Below are 18,994 nucleotides of genomic sequence, written 5' to 3' on the forward strand. Positions count from 1 at the left end.
ATTGAGTATTTCTTTTTCAGACACCTTTCTTACTCACCATGTGTTTATACACCTCCATTGAATCACTACTTATTATTAATCTGCGGTTCTCTTCCACAGCATGTCTTTATCCCGTCTTCCTTCCATCACCCCAACCACCCCTGGCTGCCCCTCCCTGAGCCTGGTTCTGCTGTTAAAGGGGAGTTTTTCCTTCCCACTGTCACCAAAGCGCTTGCTCATATGGCATCATATGATTGTTGGGGTTTTCCCCGTTGTATTAGTGTGGGGTCTACTTTACAGTATAAAGCGCCTTGAGGTGATTGTTGTTGTAATTTGGCAGTGTATAAATAAGATTGAATTGAATCAGATACTTCATGTGTTTCGATTTCTGACTATCTGAAAACTCGCTATTAGAAAGGAGTTTGTTACAGCTGAATGTGAAATAACTTTATAAAGATAACTGACTTCAGTCCTGCTTTCATGTCAGATATGTTCATGACAAGAAAATTCAACAGGAAAAGATTTTCTTTAAGCATTTTTATTTTACTTGGCAAAAAACTTTTTTTTTTTAAGGCATTTTGAATTAAAGCGTTTCCCTTGATTTTCACCGTCTTCGCTTTGAATTCCCCACAGAGACCAAAAAGTGAGGCTCGTAGTACAGTAGATGCAGTTCATATGTGAGAACCAAGGTGAGCTAATGTGAGCAGAGAGGAAAAATGGAGCTGCTCTCACATTAGACTCGCACACAGTTATTTTCAAATATCTATTGTTTGTGACAAGACAATGTACCTAAATGTCATTTCAAAGAAGAAAAAACAGAAAATTTACATACTTACCATTCACAGAAAAAAAAACTCATTTACATTCATATTACAGTGACTGGCTGTACCTTCTGTGAACAGACCTCAGGCCTCCAGTGAGACAGTACAACTTTAAAAACAGCAGTAAACTTTGCCCGTTGTTATTCGGCTTCAGACATGAGTGGATAAAACTTTGGTTGCTTGATTTGATTTCTTTTTTTCAAAAAAAAAAAGTATAAATATAAAATGCGCAGACATATTCAAATATATACAACGATTAGAAAAAAATAGTTCATAGGCTATACAGTGTAAAAAGCATTATCTGCATTTAGCAATAAAAAAAAACTATATCTGAGCAACATGTTAATGAAATTATTAATTAAGATCAGTTTTGTCTTTGTTCAAAGATCTGAGCAGTAAAAGGTCATGAGTAACTTTCATTGTCGATCCAAGTCGTCATCCACTGCTTTTTTTCAAAAGGATCGGGTTTCACTTTTCCATCTTTGTGCTCAAGAGTGTCCTTTCTTATCCGCACTGCGTGGTAACGAGGGACGCTGTCGTTTTCTTTGGAGCGTTTGAAGAATCCACACTAGGAAAGAGAAATTTTAAAGAAAACACAATGCATTAATAACTTAAAAAAAAATGTATCAGCAATATTCCCACAGTCTGTAAAGGAGCTGTGCAGAAATGCTGAGGAAGCATGCTCAGTGGCAACAGAGCATGCTTGCAACCTTGACTTTTGCAGCAGAACAGGTGCAGGGATGTCAGGAAAAGCGCCTGCAGAAGCACTAGGGGAAACTAGTAAGTCTACTGGCGAGAAAATGCATTACTCTTGAAAAATCCACAGAACCATATTGCACAAAGAGCTTATTAATAAAAAAATATATACATTTATTTTCTTATGTAGAAGAGAAATATCTCTCTTCAGCATGTCTATTTCACTCAATTTAGGAGCAAAGTGACCTTTTCCCCACAAATAACACGTGCAATATGAGTCTGATTTGAATTTTCCTTCAACAAGTCAGCAGAATTTGCTTAAAAGCAAGTTCATTAGTCACTGCAGTAACCACACGCCATGCTGACTTTACCCACGTTCAGAGAGCATATATCAGTCCTCAGCACTGAGTTTGTCTTTTTCAGACGGCTGAATGTTGATCTCTGCCTTCTGATATGCAGCATTGTACTGGTCTTTAGATGGTCTCCTGAAGAAACCACACTGAGGAGGAGCAAGGGTGGTGAAGTGTTACAACCGTGTCCAGCAGGAGCAAACATACATTTTTAAAGCAAATACTTCCTCCGGAGTCCAGTGTTGATGTGCAGATGTTATATGACAAATAACAAACGTGTAGAAAATATTAAACTTCGGGTTATGATTTACACCTTCTTAAAACTGTGTTGTGGCAAGTTTTATTATCAGTTATATGTCCAGGTTTTGGTATGACCCACCCAGACCCTGAGTAAGTTTACCCAACAGTGTATTTTAGTCACCAAATAACAGATTTATATGGATGGAAACTTTTAATGCAAATCTAACAATAAACTATCACTCCAGTGCAGAGCTCTTTGCCATAATTAAAGAGTGAATTTTCATTTTTACACTTCACCTTCTGTAAAGTGAAAAAAGGGGGAAAGTTTTTATTAATGGAGCCGGTTGGCAGATTTTATTACAGCTGATCAGAGCTAGGCTGGCAACTAATGTCAAGGCACCGAAATACTTGTTTTGAAAGCCATGTGTCTTGGTCCCATAGGGACTAAGTAAAGCGCTATACAAATACAGGCCATGTTTCCACACAAATGTCTGCAAAGGCAGACTGCATGGCTAGGTGCTTGACTTTATAATCCTGTGGGGATTGGACTGAAAGCACTCGAATTCAAAGAATAAGAGGTGGGGCCCAACACTTTTGTCCATATAGTGTATCAATATCTCATATACTCACAATAAAACCAAACCGAGAAAGGCAATCAGAGCATAAAAATCTAGCAAAAAAGGTGAAAATGTTATTTTTAAGTATCTTTAGCTTTATTTTCAGGGCTAATTTTCACGAGGGGTTCTCTAAATTCATGTTCTTTTCTCATATCCATGTCCATTGTGTAACTGTAGGTGTGACATCCATGTTCTCACCTTCCACAGCAGATAAACCAGTAGAATCAAAATTAAGAGTCCTATGAGAACTGCCACCAGGATGATCCACCAGGGAACTCCTCCCTGATACTTAGCTGCTTCATTGTCAGGAGACACGTTCACATTAACCTGGAAAAAAACATAAAAGGGAGGAAATCCGAGAGACTGAGTTGGGACCGACACAGCAATAAGGTTAATGTCGTTATGCAGCTTGAATTGCTTACATTCGTGTTTTGATTGGTCAGTATGACGTTTTCCCTCTGAGTATCAAATTCAAGTGTGGCTTTTACTGACAAGGTTGAACTAGGGGCATACTCCTGTGTGCAAAAAACAACAATTATTAATGAAGCAAAATCATGAGATTTGATTTATCTCACATGAAGAGACATGTGAAAACAATAAAAATGCTGTTTATTACCTCAATAAAGGTTGAGTTCCACAGACGGGACCTCAATATGACTACTGTACCATCGAGCCCCTGCAGGGGGCACTTGAACACCACACATTTTTCCATCCCATCTTCACAGGACTAGTAAGCAAATACACAGTTAAACATCATATAAACACTTTTATTAAACTGTGCATGTGCATTTATATCACTTACAAAAACTCTCTTCTTGTCCTTCAGCGAAGACGTTTTTCCACCAGTTTTTCTTTCTTCTTTCATAATTTCTCGTTTTGTTCGATGCACAGAGGACTGCTGAAAGAACATCTCGTTAATTCAACACAGAATCAAACAGGGCAGGCGTGTCATAATGGCCCATTCATCAATGGTCAAATTTCAGCTGTAACACATGAAGCTGAACGCTTAAATATGCTACCTGAGCAATATTCAGAGGGTTGATCTCAGTTTTAGGGGAGCAATGGATTTTCTCTGGTCCTTCAGAAGTGATGCTCATCAGGTACAGAAGCCATTTCCCATTTTTTTGAATTTTGGGCCAAAAAATGTTTAGTGAGGTTTCGAAAGAAGGTTTCAAGTGCTTCCACGAGTTGTTTATCTGGAGGAGAAATTAACAGGAAACAACTCTGCAATTTCACATAAACATTGCAAGCACCGGCCACTTTATTAGGTACACGTTGCTAGCGCTGGGTTGAATCTCCCTTAACCTGAACTGTCTTAAATCTACATATTATAGCTTGAACAAGGTGCTGGAAATATTCAACACTGAGATTTTGGTCCATATTGACGTGATATCTGATATCTGAATCCCCCGTTTCATCACATCCCAATGATGCTCTATTGGCCTGAGTTCTGGTGACTTTGGAGGCCATTTGAGTACAATCACCTCATTGTCATGTTCAAGAAACCAGTTTGAGAGGGTATGAGCTTTGTGACACTGTGATCATGAAGGTATGGACGTGGTCAGCAACAATACTCGCATGTAATTACCTAATTATATATTTGCATTAACAAACAGGTATACCTAATAAAGTGGCCAGTAAGTTTTATGAAAACAATATTAGTATAAAAAAAATAGGTGAAATGTATAAACTTACAGTGAAAGTAAAGTTAATCGAACTTCCAATTTCTTCTTCTGACTTCATTGCACTTTCTCCTCTCACAACACCTCCAAAAAACACCTGGGTAGGATTAGCTTCCCTGATGACAACAAGCGAGAAGGTTGGAGGTCCTGTATAGGTATAAAGGTGAAGTCAAACAAGTCAAGGAATCTCTGCGAGAACAAACTTACCCAGAGACAGACAAAGGCCATTCAATGATCACTTTACACTTTACTTTTACATGGATTGCTTCTTGGTAGCTGGTCCTAAATGAAAAGGATAGTAATATTAATAACAATAACACATTCCAGTTTGAAAGTGTGCAGCACATAACAGAAAGCGAATCTCAGCATCTTTACTTACGTATTCAGCTGCAGGTCGATCTCAATCTCAGTGGTGTCTAAAGTCAGATGTGCAGCACTCAGGATGACTTTAAAGGTAACCTTGTGAAAAAGTAGTAGCATTTCTTACATATGAATTACAACAGCCAAGTGTCTTAGAAAGCATTAGCGCAGGAGCGTGACATTTCTGTACCTTTGAGTTTCTCTTAAAAGGATTTCCCAGCTCACATTCTGCTTGAGAGCTGTTTACATTTGCATCACAGGTGATCAGGTTTTCCATCTAGAAAAGAACACGTCGGAAAACGTGTGTAATATATCCAAGTATTTACTTTATGACGCGGTCATAAGCTGTATATAAAAGATGGACGTAGCCACTAGGCTTTAGAAAAGGTAAAGCCCCTTAAACCTGCAATTTTCCAAAGGGCCAACAGGGGGCGACTCTCTTGTTGATGATGTAGAACTGTACTTGAGCTTAGCTGCTAACATGCAAACTATTACAAACGCTAAAGAACATGCACAAAGATATGGAAGCCCGTTTCCGCCACTAAATAAAAACAAAAAAGCTAGTATCCATAACTCGAAATTTCGACTTATTAACTCAAAATTTTGAGTTACTTTTCTCAAAATTTCAAGTTAGCTCTGCCAATCAAAAATATACGTGAATGAGGTCGTTTTCTTGTTACCCGAAAGCATATGGCGCAGAGGAACGCGCACTCAAAAACGGATCCCAACAAATTGGCGCTTTCGCGAGTACGCTTGCTGATAGTAACATCATGTGATTCAGCTAATAACACATCATTTGTGAAGCCAGGCTGAAAACACTCAGCAATCTGTGCATTCACGACTGGATGTAATACCGGTAGCTTAGCTGTAGCATTTGTAGCTGAGGGCTTCAGCTTCCGGGTAACAAGGAAATGACGTCATTCACGTAGATTACTGATTGGCAGTGCTAACTCAAAATTTCGAGTTGCTTTTCTCAAAATTTTGAGTTAATAAATCGAAATTTCGAGTTAATATGTCAAAATTTCGAGAAAATAACTCGAAATTTTGAGTTATGGATCCTTTTTTTTTTTAGTGGCGGAAACGGGCTTCCATACAAAGAAGGCCAAGCTTTTAAACCCGTAACAGTCCCATTACGTTGTTTTTTATATGCCAGAAGAGTGGAACAAGCAGTCACTGTCATGGATTCAATCAGTTAGGGATTTGTGTTTAATTATCTGAATACTGGACTTTTCCTCTTGCCAGGCCCACCTCTCTCATCATCATCATCCATATACTGTGTATTCATACCTCCTGCATATTAAACAGCGGAAATGCACCAAGTTCCAGGTATATTAAGCCACAGTGGAAGTCATTTTTTAGTATTTTGATTAATGCTTTTAAGGCTTGAATCAATTGCAGGTAAAGGACTTTAAATTTTGTAACTTTCTTACAATACAACAAAATAATTTTACAGTCGACTTACTGTTGTTTGATCGGTGCGGACTCCTGAATATGACATGGTATTTGGGAAGGTCCCCACCAGCTTTGCCTCATAAGCATCGTCACCATTCATGTTGCTTACTGTCACCAACACAGCCAAGTCCTTCCTCTGGGATTTCACAATAAACTCTGGGATGCCGTTCTTGCTGCAGACACACAGTCATGACCAGTGATGAAAAAAACAAAAACAAAGAAAACATGCTTCTTCAGTGATAATAATCGTGTAGCAAACTGTGTATGTTGTGCAATCAGCATGTCTGAGCTTAAGTAGGGTTGGTGGCCCAGTGAGACTCAACCATTCACTCTGATGTGTGTCATCCAAAAGGCCAAAGCATGAAAAAGCAGGGCGGGTTTTAAAGTCCAACTGGTCCCATTACAAAACTCAACCAATGCTACTTTATATTACTACAGTCTGAGAATGAGTTTTAACCTCTTATTTAACGGGGGGTACTCCTCTTTGTTGGCTTCTTTGTAGTGTAGACTATAATTCATCTTTAGGTTACTTTTGCAAATATGATCGCTTCCACATCCTTCTTTTAGAAAGTTCACCTGAAACAACAGGAAATGACGACAAATATACAAATGTTACATAACAAACTCGACACAATGAGTTTTAGTGTTTACATTTAGAAGTTGCCTTTACCTCAGAAATGATTTTGCTTGGCTGAGTGGCGTCTAAAATGGGAATCATGCGAGGGAGGCCATTATTTGATTCCTCTTGTTTTGTACTTATATCTGCCGACACCTCAACGGGAATGCTACGCATCTTGTCCTTGATGTTATCCTTCGTGAATCACAAAAAAAAGGCATTTAATGCATTTATTATTATGATTTACTGTTACTGTCTTTGTTTTAATATATACTATTACAGTTTTGATTTATATAATTTCACTATTCATTTATTATAAATGACCTCAAAGTTAGCTCCACATATGTTCATGCACGGTCATTTTTCGAATACTGACATCTCCAAGAAATCGTTATTACTATCGTCAACGTCCATGTCTTCATTTTTTTAATCATTTCTCCAGTTTAAAGTTGAGAGAGGCTCCTAGCTTTTTCTCAGTGATGTAGCTGTGTGACACTTGATTTACCTTAAGTCTGGCTATTAGTTTGATACACTTTTGCTGATTTCGCTCTTTGAGTTTTAAGGTGCCGTTGAACTGGTATTCTAGTTCAGAGCTGGAGTCGTTTAAGAACATCGCTCTGGAAGTCAGTCCTCTCCTGTGAGCTCTGTCCACCTCCACAGAATAGCTAACAGCTGCAGTGTTGAAGTAAAATGCACATATGTGTGTTAGAAAAAAAGAAATTTGTAAATGGAAAAATAATGTAATAAATTTTTACGTACTAAGCTTTGGATTATAAGATGCAGGATTAGCTTTGTAGGAAAAGCATGCCATCACAGTGAAACTATGGACAGAAAACAGATATTGTTAGGAAAAAGAAAGTTTTCACTCTGAAGTCTGTTTGAATATAATAATATAAGAACACCTACCAAACACGGTCCCCACACGTCTTATTTGTAAGACTTATTTCATTTGGAGACACTTTGACAACACTGTTGAGGCTAATGACTGGCCTTGTTCTAAAAGAAAGATGGTTAAATAAAACTGTGATTGAGGTCAGTAGGACTTTAACTAAATTTAAACTAACGGTTAAGGCCACAGTTACCTGTAAATCATAGCTGAATCTGACAGAGAGCCTATAGCCAAGTCTGGATAAGAGTTACCATCCAGGTCCATGTTTCCTGCCAGAGAATAGCCGAAAAATCGAATGTTGTGGTCTTTCCCTGAAAGGATCTGGAAAATAAAGATGGGAACTTAAAGAACTGAAATTAAGCGAAGAAAAAAAACACGGTAAAGACAAAGTTGTCCCAATGAGGTTTTTTAAATTAGCAGCCAAACTAGCTGAAGATTTTACTTTACCTTAGTATGTCTGAGTTTAAGAGCAAGAAGAAATATTAATAATGAGAAAATGCTGTAGCACAAGCTTTCTATCTCTTGATCCCAAGTCTGAAAAAAATTTCAGATGCAAAATCCTGTTTTTCCAAGACTGTTAAGGCTCACTATTAGGGGTAGCTGTGTATTTTTCTTCTTCTTCTTTTTTTAAACTGTACCAAACCAATGTTTCTTAAGTCCAGCAGTTATGGAGAAACACTTTTATTCATTTGGAGCAGTTATTAGGTTCATCAGGAAAATGCTGGTGAAAAAAACAGTCACTTTGAACTTTGGCAGCTAGCTTTAGAGGTTTATCACTAGCAACATGGTTCTGCAACAGCATAAACCAGACTTCATGAAAGCATTCAGACTGTAACAAAACACTGATGTAATATAATTTTCTAAACAAATATCCACCTGTGCAGGGGTCGTTTTGATCCCCTGTGCAGAGCCGTGATAAATGTAGACTTTTCCTGTCCCAGAATCTTCCTGCGGAGCTCCAATCGCAATGTCTGTATGAGGAAAAAACACAATTTATGTGACTGCAAATGGCAAAGACAATACAAACACAGTGCAAAAAGGTCAGCTTAATCACCTTTATATGAGTCTTGATTGATGTCGCCGATGTTCTCTACTGCCACTCCAAACATCGAGTCTTTGGTCCCTATTAGACGGACAGGAGTGTTTCCTTCCCAAACTCCTGCATTGTTGATGTAAACATAAACAGCTCCCCCAATATCTTCACCCTTCATGTAGAACTGAGGGGCTCCTATTACTATGTCTTGCCACCTAGTATCACATAGAGTAAAAAAACAAAAAACGGAACAAAAACAAAGTACTTAAAAACGGAAAATATTTTTTAAAATGAAGTGATATTAAAGAAAGTTGTGTAGATCTGAAATTTATGTGTTTTATACTATTTGTGACTTGTTAAGTTTGGATCGAGTCTACTCTTCTGAACAATCTAATAAATGTACCCAAAGGCAGTCAGAAATGTTACACACCCATCGTTATTCAGGTCCACTACAGCCACGTCGTATCCAAAGCAGGATCCCAGACCCGGACCATGCAGAATGTACTCCGTTGAGAGGTTTCCTGCTACCATGTCCTGCTTGAACAGGACTACAGCTCCACTGTGATTGGCCCTGGGCGCTCCAGCCACCACTGTCAGCTTACCCCTAGTGGTGATGTGGTGTCCCGAATCAAGCGAGAATCCTAAAGTGTGTTAAATGAAGTAGATTTATAGTGCTGTGCAAAAGTGTTGAGCTGCCTCTCATTGCTTTATATTTTGCGAGAAAAATGGAAAGTAGGTGCAGCAGTTTATTGACACATACACAAAAATACACGGAAATATAGTATCTAAGGCAGAAACACGTGAGTCTGAACATCTAACAAACTTGAAAGTCAGTGCTTGGTATGACCAGCTTTACTCTTCAAAGCTCTCTGACACAAGCTTTCTTGTAATTTCTCTAATTCGTCTTCAGAAATAGTTCTCCGGGCTTCTTGAAGGACAATTAAAGCTCTTCTTTCGATGTTGGCTTGAGCAGGTTTGAGGGACATGCTTGCTTGGTAAGCCTAATTTTGTACTTTTATACAATGTCTGTGAAGGTTCTCAGTCATCCAGGTCATCGTAGTCAAAGGAGCTTGCAAGGAAAGCGTCTGGACTTCATTCACGTTTGCTTGAGCGAATTAATGAACTAACATCAAACAAGTGACGGAAAAAAAATATCTGTGGGTGTTCAACTCACCGAGGTAGCTGTTTGCAGGTACAGGCACAAAATCAGGGTTCCTGACTTTTTCATTCCCAACTTCATATGGGCCGTCATCAAATATTCCCATGTCCAGAAAAGTACTGTTATTCTGCTCCAGTCGCGCTATCCCTGGATTTAAGAGCACAAAGTGATGAGAAAAATGCATTTTAGGATTAAAAAATGAGATTCATGTACAAAAATTAAATCCTCTAATGAAGATAAACAGCATATAAAGACACAATCACATAGTGACCTCTCCAGTTGTAAGCTCCCACTGCTCCAAAAACCATGTAATGGTAGTCACTGGTGAAAGTAGCTGCCAGTCCTTGCTGGCATGTTCCAAACATTGCGTGGCCTTCAGGTCTGCCATCGCAGAATTTCCATTCACCTCCATCCTCAGAAGACTGAGGGTCAATGGTTAGGTCCTGACTCAGAATATAACAACGTCCGGGGATGTGATGAGTCTCCTCTGGAGTATTCACATTCAAACGCCTCTGATAGCGATGAGCACATGTCTGAAGAAAAAGATACGAGTAAGACCTTTACTGAACCAGGGCACGAGGATCCACAGAACGATGGTTTTAATACGTAGTTTGACTCACCACAATCTTCCCCCCAGGTCCCTGACTCTTCACTGACACCCCCATCCACTGATTCTCTTTATTCTCAAGTCTCAGATCCGCTGAAAATTTGCCAACAGACATAACTGAACATTTTACTTGGAAAGCTTGGTTTCTACAAATTGTCAAAATTACAAAGGCAGTGGATTTTGTTTAGGTAGGTATGCAGGCAGAGTTCTCACCATTATCATCAAATTTGATACGCTCACAATTACTAGACTGGGTGACTTCACATTTATACAGGCCTCCAGTGATATTGGCTTTTTGGTTTTGCAAAGACCGGGCTCTGGGTGCACCAATCAGTACCCTAAAAAACACACAAAAAACAAGACAGAAATATAATTAATCCAAAACTTATTTCATAAAAAGTTTGGGAACTGTTGCTTTAGTTACCTTTGCTGGGATACCATTCAACAAAGCCACAGCGTGTAGAATTTCACACACATATGTAAAAACATCAACAGTGATAATGAAGGGAAACAACAAATGAGTGCAATACTGATGGTTAAAGGACAGCTGTCATCATTTTGGCCCTGCTGGGGCTCCTCAAGTGCTAGTATGCCTATCTCTGAGGCTAATTTATGGCTCCACTTCCACAATTCTGAGTAAATTCCCTTCTGCCTCACTCAGTTCTCTGTCATACCTTTCATGATCTCTATTAGTACAATGGGTGACATGATCTAACAACCCAGCTTTAGGTGACTATCAGATATGCAGAATGCCGGTTAACAAAAGCTTGACTATGAGAAATTATTTGTTAAAATAATGTTTTAATGCTCAGATGTGTTTGCTTCATTTTAAAATTCGTAAAATAAAAAGAACTTTCACCAGAAAGCCAGACAAAAATGAAAACAATATCATTACATCATATCCTTCTGGGATCAAGCAGCACCAGACGTCCACTACCAGGAGCAGAAGATCAAAAAGAAATAACAATTGACAATTGAAAAGCATGTTTCTTTAAGCTACAATACTACAATACAATTTTTAAACTGTTTACAATAAAATAAAACATCAAAACCTTTTTGTTTTCTTGGCTCTCAGGAACATCTTTTATTTTTTAAGAACAAAAATTAGAGAAGTTCCAAATATGACAATAAACTAGTGTTTTCACACCCTGCAGAGGGCAAGGGGGAACTCAACCAGACTATTGCTTTTCAGTATTGTGGTTGTTGCTCTCTTCTGAACACACTTCCCTTTGAAACCCCGCGCTGTCGCAGAGACTCACACATCTTTTAACATCTCAGAAAGAGATTCTGTGTTTTATATGTTTTCAGCAGCCGGTACGATGACATACGCAGCACCTACGCACAGGTCACTGGGGTTCAACAGACTGTCTTTTTACAGATTGATTTAATAAACACAGACAAATGCATGAACAAATAGTTTTCAAAAACCCAGCTTGTTTCTGCCAAAAATTATGTGCAGACCAGGTTATTTTACAGGACTATGAAATAGTAAGACTGGGTGTGATTATGCTGATTATACACCTACATTTGCACTTAAATATATCTGAATATTTTTATGTTTTGCTTTCGAGCTTTTACTGCACATGAATCATGGTCCCTCCTGTGCAGTGCAGTGTGCAACGGTCACATTTTACGCGTTTTTTAACATGTTTTACAGTTATTTCAGGAAGAAAGTGAAAGGGTCTAAAAACATGAAATTTCTATGAATTAACTGTACAAAATACACTGATATACAGCGCTTCTCATAAAGTACATTTTACTACTTGGCTTGAAAATGTAATTGTTTTTAAAAAAGTTTTTAGGATTCATTCAGCAGCTTCAAATACAGTTGCAGTGCATCTGCAATTAGATATTGTATCTGGGTATGAAATGCAGTGAGCACCTGCTTTCTGTGACTTTTTACACAGTGTCAGAGCCAAGTAAATGTGCAAGGAAGTGAGGGAGAAAAACCACAAGCAGGTCTTGATCAGACAGAGTGGGGTTGAACCACTTCCTGCACTAAAAGTAACACTGAGCGCACAACTGAGATGGCCTGTTAAAAATAAAAGGAAATAAAGGTTATTACTTGTGATCAAGTAAAATCACATCATATATAACAGTATGCCATATAAGTTTTAACAAATACTATCACCTCATCCACAGACTGAAGAAGTCGGTTGGATGAAGCGTTTCTCCCCCTTAAAACGCTACGTCAACTTTCTGGGATTTCCTTAGCTGGATGATTGAGCATGCATCAAGACTCAACCACAACTCTTCCCTCCACTCAGTGTTGTGGTACTTGCACAGGTCAAAGACACAGTGGATAATATTATTGTTATCAATTAGACAAATAGATAAAATCTTAACATAAATCTCAGCTCTTAACAGAAAATTGTGACACTTGCCATTTGATACAGACGTCTGATATTCAGGCTTGATTGATTTTAAACTTTAATACACTGTAACTGTGTGCCAGTGAACAGAACACATCAGACTACAGGATGTGAGTCACTGGGGACCAGTTGGCACCAAAACAATAGTTTGACGCATTTTAAACTAACAGTCATCTAAACACTTCACATGTTAGCTGACCATCAAGCTTACAATGAAGGAATTTGTTTTAAGGAATGAAAGGAAATCCTCTCTTTCTTCCTCACTGCAGCTGACTCTGACCCACCTACTGATCTGTAGGGTCGGCCCCGCGGCGTTTCATTTGCTCAACACGTAGCCTTCTAACCGAGCCATTAAACATCCTCTCAAACAAAGCCCGGCGACATGCAAATATTAAAAAGGAATCTTTACAGTTTGTTACAGTTTGGGATTATGGGTAAATGATAAAACTAAGAAATATCAAAGTTTTTTTTAAATGCAGGTTCATTCAATAAATCTTAAAAGCAGCTGGACGTTTGTGTGTTTGCCACTGTGTTTGTGAGCTCTTTAAGCAACACTCTGCAGCTGCTGTAACATAAGATAAGAGATAACACTTTCTTTTCATTGCACAGTCATACTTGGTTCAATGAAATTGGAAACGGTCACATGTTGGACCGAAGCACAACTAAAACACACAAAACACAACACAGTAGACCATAAAGTGGATTTTTTTTTAAAAGTGCAAAAAAAGGTATGACTTAATAAATAAAAGAATGAATGTAATGTTAAAAGTTTTCCCCTACTTGTTCCTTTGTGGTATGTTTTATTTCCTGCCCTGTTCAGCTCTATACTATATTTAGTATATTAGAAAAACCTGCCTTCTTTTTATCGGCCATCTGATACCTGTGGTTGCAAAGAGACAGGCAGCCTCTCTGCCAGTCTGCTCAGTCACTCATTTCTGGCCACGCTGATGAAATCATTAACTCCATTTTGTAAACAAAGGTCATTTTAAGTGTTAGAAATAAGGAATATGAAGGGAATGCTCGTTGACCGATGACCTGTAGTTGTCAGGATCAACCCCTCACTTTGCTTTGTTTGTTTTTCCTTCTGAAATATAATTTCAGTCATAAAGACATTTTTAACAGAATATCAACATATCTAGTGCCTATGGAAGCCCATTTTCAAGATCCATCATTCCTATGTTCCTGTAGCACATCATGTTATTTAATTCAACTGTATCACCTTAAAAAGCTAATTATGTTGGCACAGCTGAAAACTGATGATTAAAGAAGCAACAACGTAGTTAGCTGAGTATCTGTCAGTCTTGGTGCATGTGATGATATTGCCAACAGAACTTTCTTCTGAAGATGTGCATAAAAAGCTCTAACCAGAATAGAAACAGAAGTGGGAGGCCTTTGTGTACAACCAAGAAAGAAAACAAGTACATCGATCTAAACTGAGAAAGCATCCTCAGCTCGCAGCTTTAATAAATGGCTCCTGTAAAATAAAGACCCCCAACAAATAAATTCAAATTCAAATTTTAACAGTGACAGTGAGGAGGTGACGAGAATCTAGGCAGAGCTGCAAAGAAAAAGCCTAATCTGAGAGTGGACAGTAAAAAGACACTAATACCGAACAGATGAGGATAGACTCTGTACAAAAAACATATTGAGCAACATATGAGAATTTGCACGGTCCAATTTGTAAACTGCCAAAAACACAGCCTGATCAACGAAACAGGGACCACACATGCTGATATTAGCATCATGGATGTGCATGTGTATGTAAGTAACAAGAAATGAAGAAAGATTGTGAAAGTTTGTTCGTTTTTTCTGGGCTACTGAGGAAAAATGTAACCATGTCAGATGTAAAATGTCCCACTCAGAGTCATCATGTGGGGTGTCTTTCACTGCGTCGTAAATGCATAGTGGCGGGTGTTGGCTTTCACAGTGATCTCACTGGTCTCTGTTAACAGATGTGCTCCAATGCCTTCACAGCTGTGCACTCAAAGCAAGAAGAAACTCACAGCTGTTCCAACTGTTTCAGTTTACACATCGCACACTGATTGTTGCTGACCTGTGATTGGCTGACACACATCACAGAATCGTGTCAACTTCAAGTAAAGATTAAAGTTTTTAGAGGATTTTCGGGGGGTCTGTTTATTGACCACTTATCTGTTATCTTGACACTAGCCAGACATTGGTGTGAAGTTTGACTGGAGTATCTCCACTGATGATTCACTGATGCGTTTAATCTATCGGGTTACATGTGCACAGATGGCCGTGCATGCCCAGTCTGGTTTCATTGAGAGAATGTTAAAACCATCTTTAACATATTACTCATGAAAGAGGCATCAAAATGCCAAATAGCAACTTTTTGCAATACTTTCAGTGACTTATGGAAATGAGAGTCTACTTTGCTTTAATTATCTCTTTAGAAATCAAACAAAAACAAAACACCTTATGACTATACTTAACCAACGCGATGGTTTCCTGATTATTAAATTCACCAGCACTTTAATCATCAGAAGAGTCAAAAAAATGTGTTTTTTAGCTGAAATTCAGCCTGTGTAGGTTTGGCATGAGAGGAGTTACATCTACCGCTCATCAGGGCAGAGGGCCTAAAAAAGAGGCAGTGAAGTCCAGCATTCCTCTCGTCACATATGATTTATCATAATCAGACTGATGCACAGTAAGTAGTGATAGCCAGCAGAGATTTGCAGCTGCCGGCGATTGTCATGACACGTTTTCGTAAAAAATCGGGAGCGACGGATGTTGGACAGCGTGACGCATCCCTGACTTGCGGTTTCGCCGGCTCAGAGGTCCTCAGAGCTTTAGGTCACGCAGAGCTGTTCTGCTGTTCTGCTGAGCTTCCTCTTGTCTCGTCTGACTGATTATCTCAGGGTCACACAAGGATCTAAGTGTTTTATCCTATTGTAAAGTGTCCTTGGGTGACTTGAAAGGCGCTCATAAATAAAATTTATTATTATTATTATTATTAGAGCTAAGATCATGACTGAGCTGCTGTTTATTACGTCATTACTGTCCTTTTATTATTTCCATACAGCTACACTTTCTCAGTGTCTCAGTGTCTGAAGTTTCAACCAAGAAGAGCTGAACAATGTGAGCTCATTTTAACTAGGGCTCCAATTAATGAGTCACTTCAGTGCTTGTACGTTTTGTCAACTAAAACAACAAAGTAATTATTTAAGTCAGTTTTTAAATAAAACCATATAAAACCACATAAAACCATAAACATATCTTTCTTTTATATGATCAGGAGGACTCATTCTTACTCTGTGGAGTTATCTTCTTCTTTTCAGGGGTCTCCCACAGTGGACTGTCTACCTCCATCTCACCTTATTCCTAGCCTCCTCCAGTGTCACACCAACCCATGCATGTCCTCATCTGTCTTCAGCCAACAATAGCACAATTTCCACTAACATCTTGCTGGTCAGCTGCACAAGTGACAGCTGTTGTTACTCAGGCTTTGATTGATCCAGCATGGAAATTTTACAGATGATGCGTATCTTTGAGTTTACACAGCATGTCCTTCCTGGCACAACCCTCCCCTTTTATGGGCACTGGTAGTACACTGGTTTGTGGCCCCCTGTGGTTGGGGGTGTGACTGGTTAAGTAATGCTAAATCAAATATTAATTAGCTCACATATGGGGGGAAAAAAGTGGTTCCTGCAAAAAAGAAGTTGTTTGAGTGGTTCAAGTGGTTATGCTTGCTTTATCTCTGACTTATCAGAGGAGTTCAACATGCCGACTCAAACTTCGGTATGAAAACATGAATTTGGATCATTTTTAGTTTTAAACAAGTTTTTTAAAGATTTCTGAAATATTTGTGTTTTCTAGTTTTTACGAGAGCTGGTCTAATACATTTCTTTAGCAGTGCATATTTTCTTCTGGCATTATTTAAACATGGAAACTGTTTTGAAGGGAGTTCTCTTGAATACACAAAACAGCTCATGAAACCAAGTTACTTGAAGCTCCATAAACCTTGTTGTGAGTACTGTTTTCTTTCTTTTTTTTTACTGCAAACTATATCTGACAAGCATATGAAAACGTGCAGCTTGCTGCCCTTACAGCTCAACCAAGCGAGGCGGTTATGTTTACATCCTGTAATAAGCACAGGCCTCTTGTCAGGTAGATGTGCGCTTACTTCTGCACAGCTGTTGAGCTTGGTGATTAGGAAGAAAACATTTCCTATATGAAAATGCTCACATCACTCAGCTTTCCCTATAAGCTTTTATTTTTTGTCTAAACAACAGTCCAAAACCTGAAATATTCAGGTTCCTTTCACATAAAAAAAGATGCTCTGGTTTTTCCTCCCCTAAATAAGGTTTGCTTCCTCACTGAGCAGGATGTAAAAGAGGCACTCTCCCCAGACTTTTACAGGCTGAAAACAAACTCTCAAGCCAGTGTCACATTTCAAGGCTCTATTTGCCCGACAAATATGACATCAGTTTCATGACTTTTCCCTCCCTTTAGACTTGCCAAGCCAGACAAATGTTAAAGTTCCTCTTTTCAGTTTGAATGCTTCTTTGTGAACAAAGAAATGTTTGTGAAAAAGCGATCTGAAAAATCCAGCTTTAAAAACTTCACTTCAACATGACCTGTCTTGGCACGGTGGTCAAAACAGCAGTTAGATTAAATTACACAATTTAAGAGTAATCTCTGCCGTCTTTGAGGAATCTCTTAGGGTTTTTTGTAAACGTGTTATCAGGGCTTCTCATCCCTGATCTCTTTTTCTCAACATGCTGCTGCAGGGTCCCGTGAGTGCCAGCATTTTTATACACCACACCCTCTTCTCAACACTGAGGAGGCAGGATGATCAGGGTCACTACACCGCTGTCGATTCTGCCCCTTCTGCACTGCTCAAACAAAACTCACTGACATGTGAGTGAGGCTGCATTAGTCAGCATGTTCTGATTTCTCTTCTTAATTGTCTCACAAGAGCAAAAATCTAATCTAATCTAAAAACTGCCAGGATCGTGCAGAACGCCAGCAAACAAAGCTGATAACAGGAAACCTAGAAGATTAAAAGACAAGAGAATACTGAAAGCCACATTATTATAGCATCTTGAATGGAAATTTTTTGGCTGTTTGTAATCGGTGAATGAAATGTCAGGAATAATAGCTTCGATCCTTTTTATGTACATTGAAAAATCCACTCGTTTGCAAAGCAATCCTGAGACCCTTTTATTTCCTATTACCTCTCTCCTCGCAGTGCTGCCTCGGTTTGACCCTGCAGGCACATTTGCATGACACTACAAGCATTGTAAATTCACTTGTTATCCTTTGGCTGTTTCCCTACTTCATATTCAAAGTATCAGCGGGGAAACTGCTGATATCACCGAGAATTGAAACAAAACGTGTGAGAAACCCTGTGGGGTTTGGGGAAAACTGGGTAAAAAAAAAAAAAATAAAGTTAAAGGACATTGTATTAGAAAGTTGCTCTAACGCACGACTGTAACACGTGAGAGGGTTAAAGAGTTATTTTCTCTGATTATTTAAAGTTTAAACAGAAAGTAGGTAGAGTGTAAGCCAGTCAGTCCTCACAGCACTTCCAGTCACATTCGAATTTCTGCGCTGATGCCACCTGACAGAAAAGTCCCTAAACTTGCTTGTTAAATGAACCTGTGCGCTCAGGTGCTCCAAGGAGCTCAGACAGCTCTACAGACGTGAACATCTGGAGACATCACTCACATGACTTTGTCCGGGTTGAGCTGCCGGTGCATGGCCAGAGAAAAGCCGAACAGGCTCCCAGGCTCTCCGTCTTTCCTGAGGACATGATCGGTGTCCAGGTTAAAGCCGATCACAAAAGTTGCCTCCAGGACATAAACGAAGAATAAAAGTGCAGCGTGAGCAGCAGAGCGTCCTCCCTGCGGCAGCATTGCAGCGTCGTACAGATCTGCCCAACCGTCCCAAAATTAGGCTCCTCTCTGCTCTGTCAATTGATGACTGAAAGCTGCCTCTGTTTGAACCGCACCGGGTTAGGGTGGTACTCCACGGCGCCACCTCTGGCCATGATGGCGGAGTGTGTCACTGAATCACTTATCAGTGTCATAATTACACGTTAGAAACTGAATATCTTTTAGTCTCAGCTGAAATAAGCAGGCTTAATTTATGACACGTG

General features: G+C 39.1%; 1 protein-coding gene across 3 annotated transcripts; it reads right to left on the reverse strand.

The window, feature by feature from the left end:
• Positions 1–501: 501 nt before the first annotated feature.
• On the reverse strand, positions 502–18,829 carry itga6a (integrin, alpha 6a). 3 transcript variants are annotated; one of them, XM_040028108.1, is made up of 26 exons: positions 18,565–18,829; positions 10,715–10,839; positions 10,515–10,594; positions 10,166–10,427; positions 9,910–10,041; positions 9,166–9,376; positions 8,757–8,950; positions 8,579–8,673; positions 7,896–8,023; positions 7,720–7,809; positions 7,573–7,634; positions 7,319–7,485; positions 6,868–7,008; positions 6,655–6,773; positions 6,208–6,370; positions 4,936–5,022; positions 4,765–4,844; positions 4,593–4,667; positions 4,399–4,501; positions 3,723–3,899; positions 3,506–3,598; positions 3,320–3,430; positions 3,126–3,218; positions 2,902–3,030; positions 1,872–1,995; positions 502–1,368 (listed from the first exon to the last, which is right to left on the reverse strand). In XM_040028108.1, exons 1-25 carry the CDS (start codon positions 18,750–18,752, stop codon positions 1,888–1,890), a joined length of 3,213 nt encoding a protein of 1,070 aa, XP_039884042.1. In that variant the 5' UTR covers positions 18,753–18,829; the 3' UTR covers positions 502–1,368; positions 1,872–1,887. The 3 variants fall into 3 exon arrangements, with proteins under 3 accessions (XP_039884042.1, XP_039884040.1, XP_039884041.1); XM_040028106.1 differs by having other exon boundaries at positions 3,506–3,601; XM_040028107.1 differs by having other exon boundaries at positions 1,868–1,995; positions 3,506–3,601.
• Between the last annotated feature and the right edge of the window lie 165 nt (positions 18,830–18,994).

The sequence above is a fragment of the Simochromis diagramma genome, unplaced genomic scaffold, assembly GCF_900408965.1.
Source record: "Simochromis diagramma unplaced genomic scaffold, fSimDia1.1 OVJJ01000343.1, whole genome shotgun sequence".
NCBI classification, from domain to species: Eukaryota; Metazoa; Chordata; class Actinopteri; order Cichliformes; family Cichlidae; genus Simochromis; species Simochromis diagramma.

What these genes read in the sequence shown, in the direction of transcription:
- itga6a (XM_040028106.1), bottom strand. Translation starts at nt 18,752, where the DNA reads ATGCTGCCGCAGGGAGGACGCTCTGCTGCTCACGCTGCACTTTTATTC. An exon ending in TCAAAACGACCCCTGCACAG is followed by an intron (nt 8,024 to 8,578) that starts GTGGATATTTGT and finishes TTTATTTTCCAG; the next exon opens with ATCCTTTCAGGGAAAGACCA. An exon ending in TACCCCCCGTTAAATAAGAG is followed by an intron (nt 6,371 to 6,654) that starts GTTAAAACTCAT and finishes GTGTGTCTGCAG; the next exon opens with CAAGAACGGCATCCCAGAGT.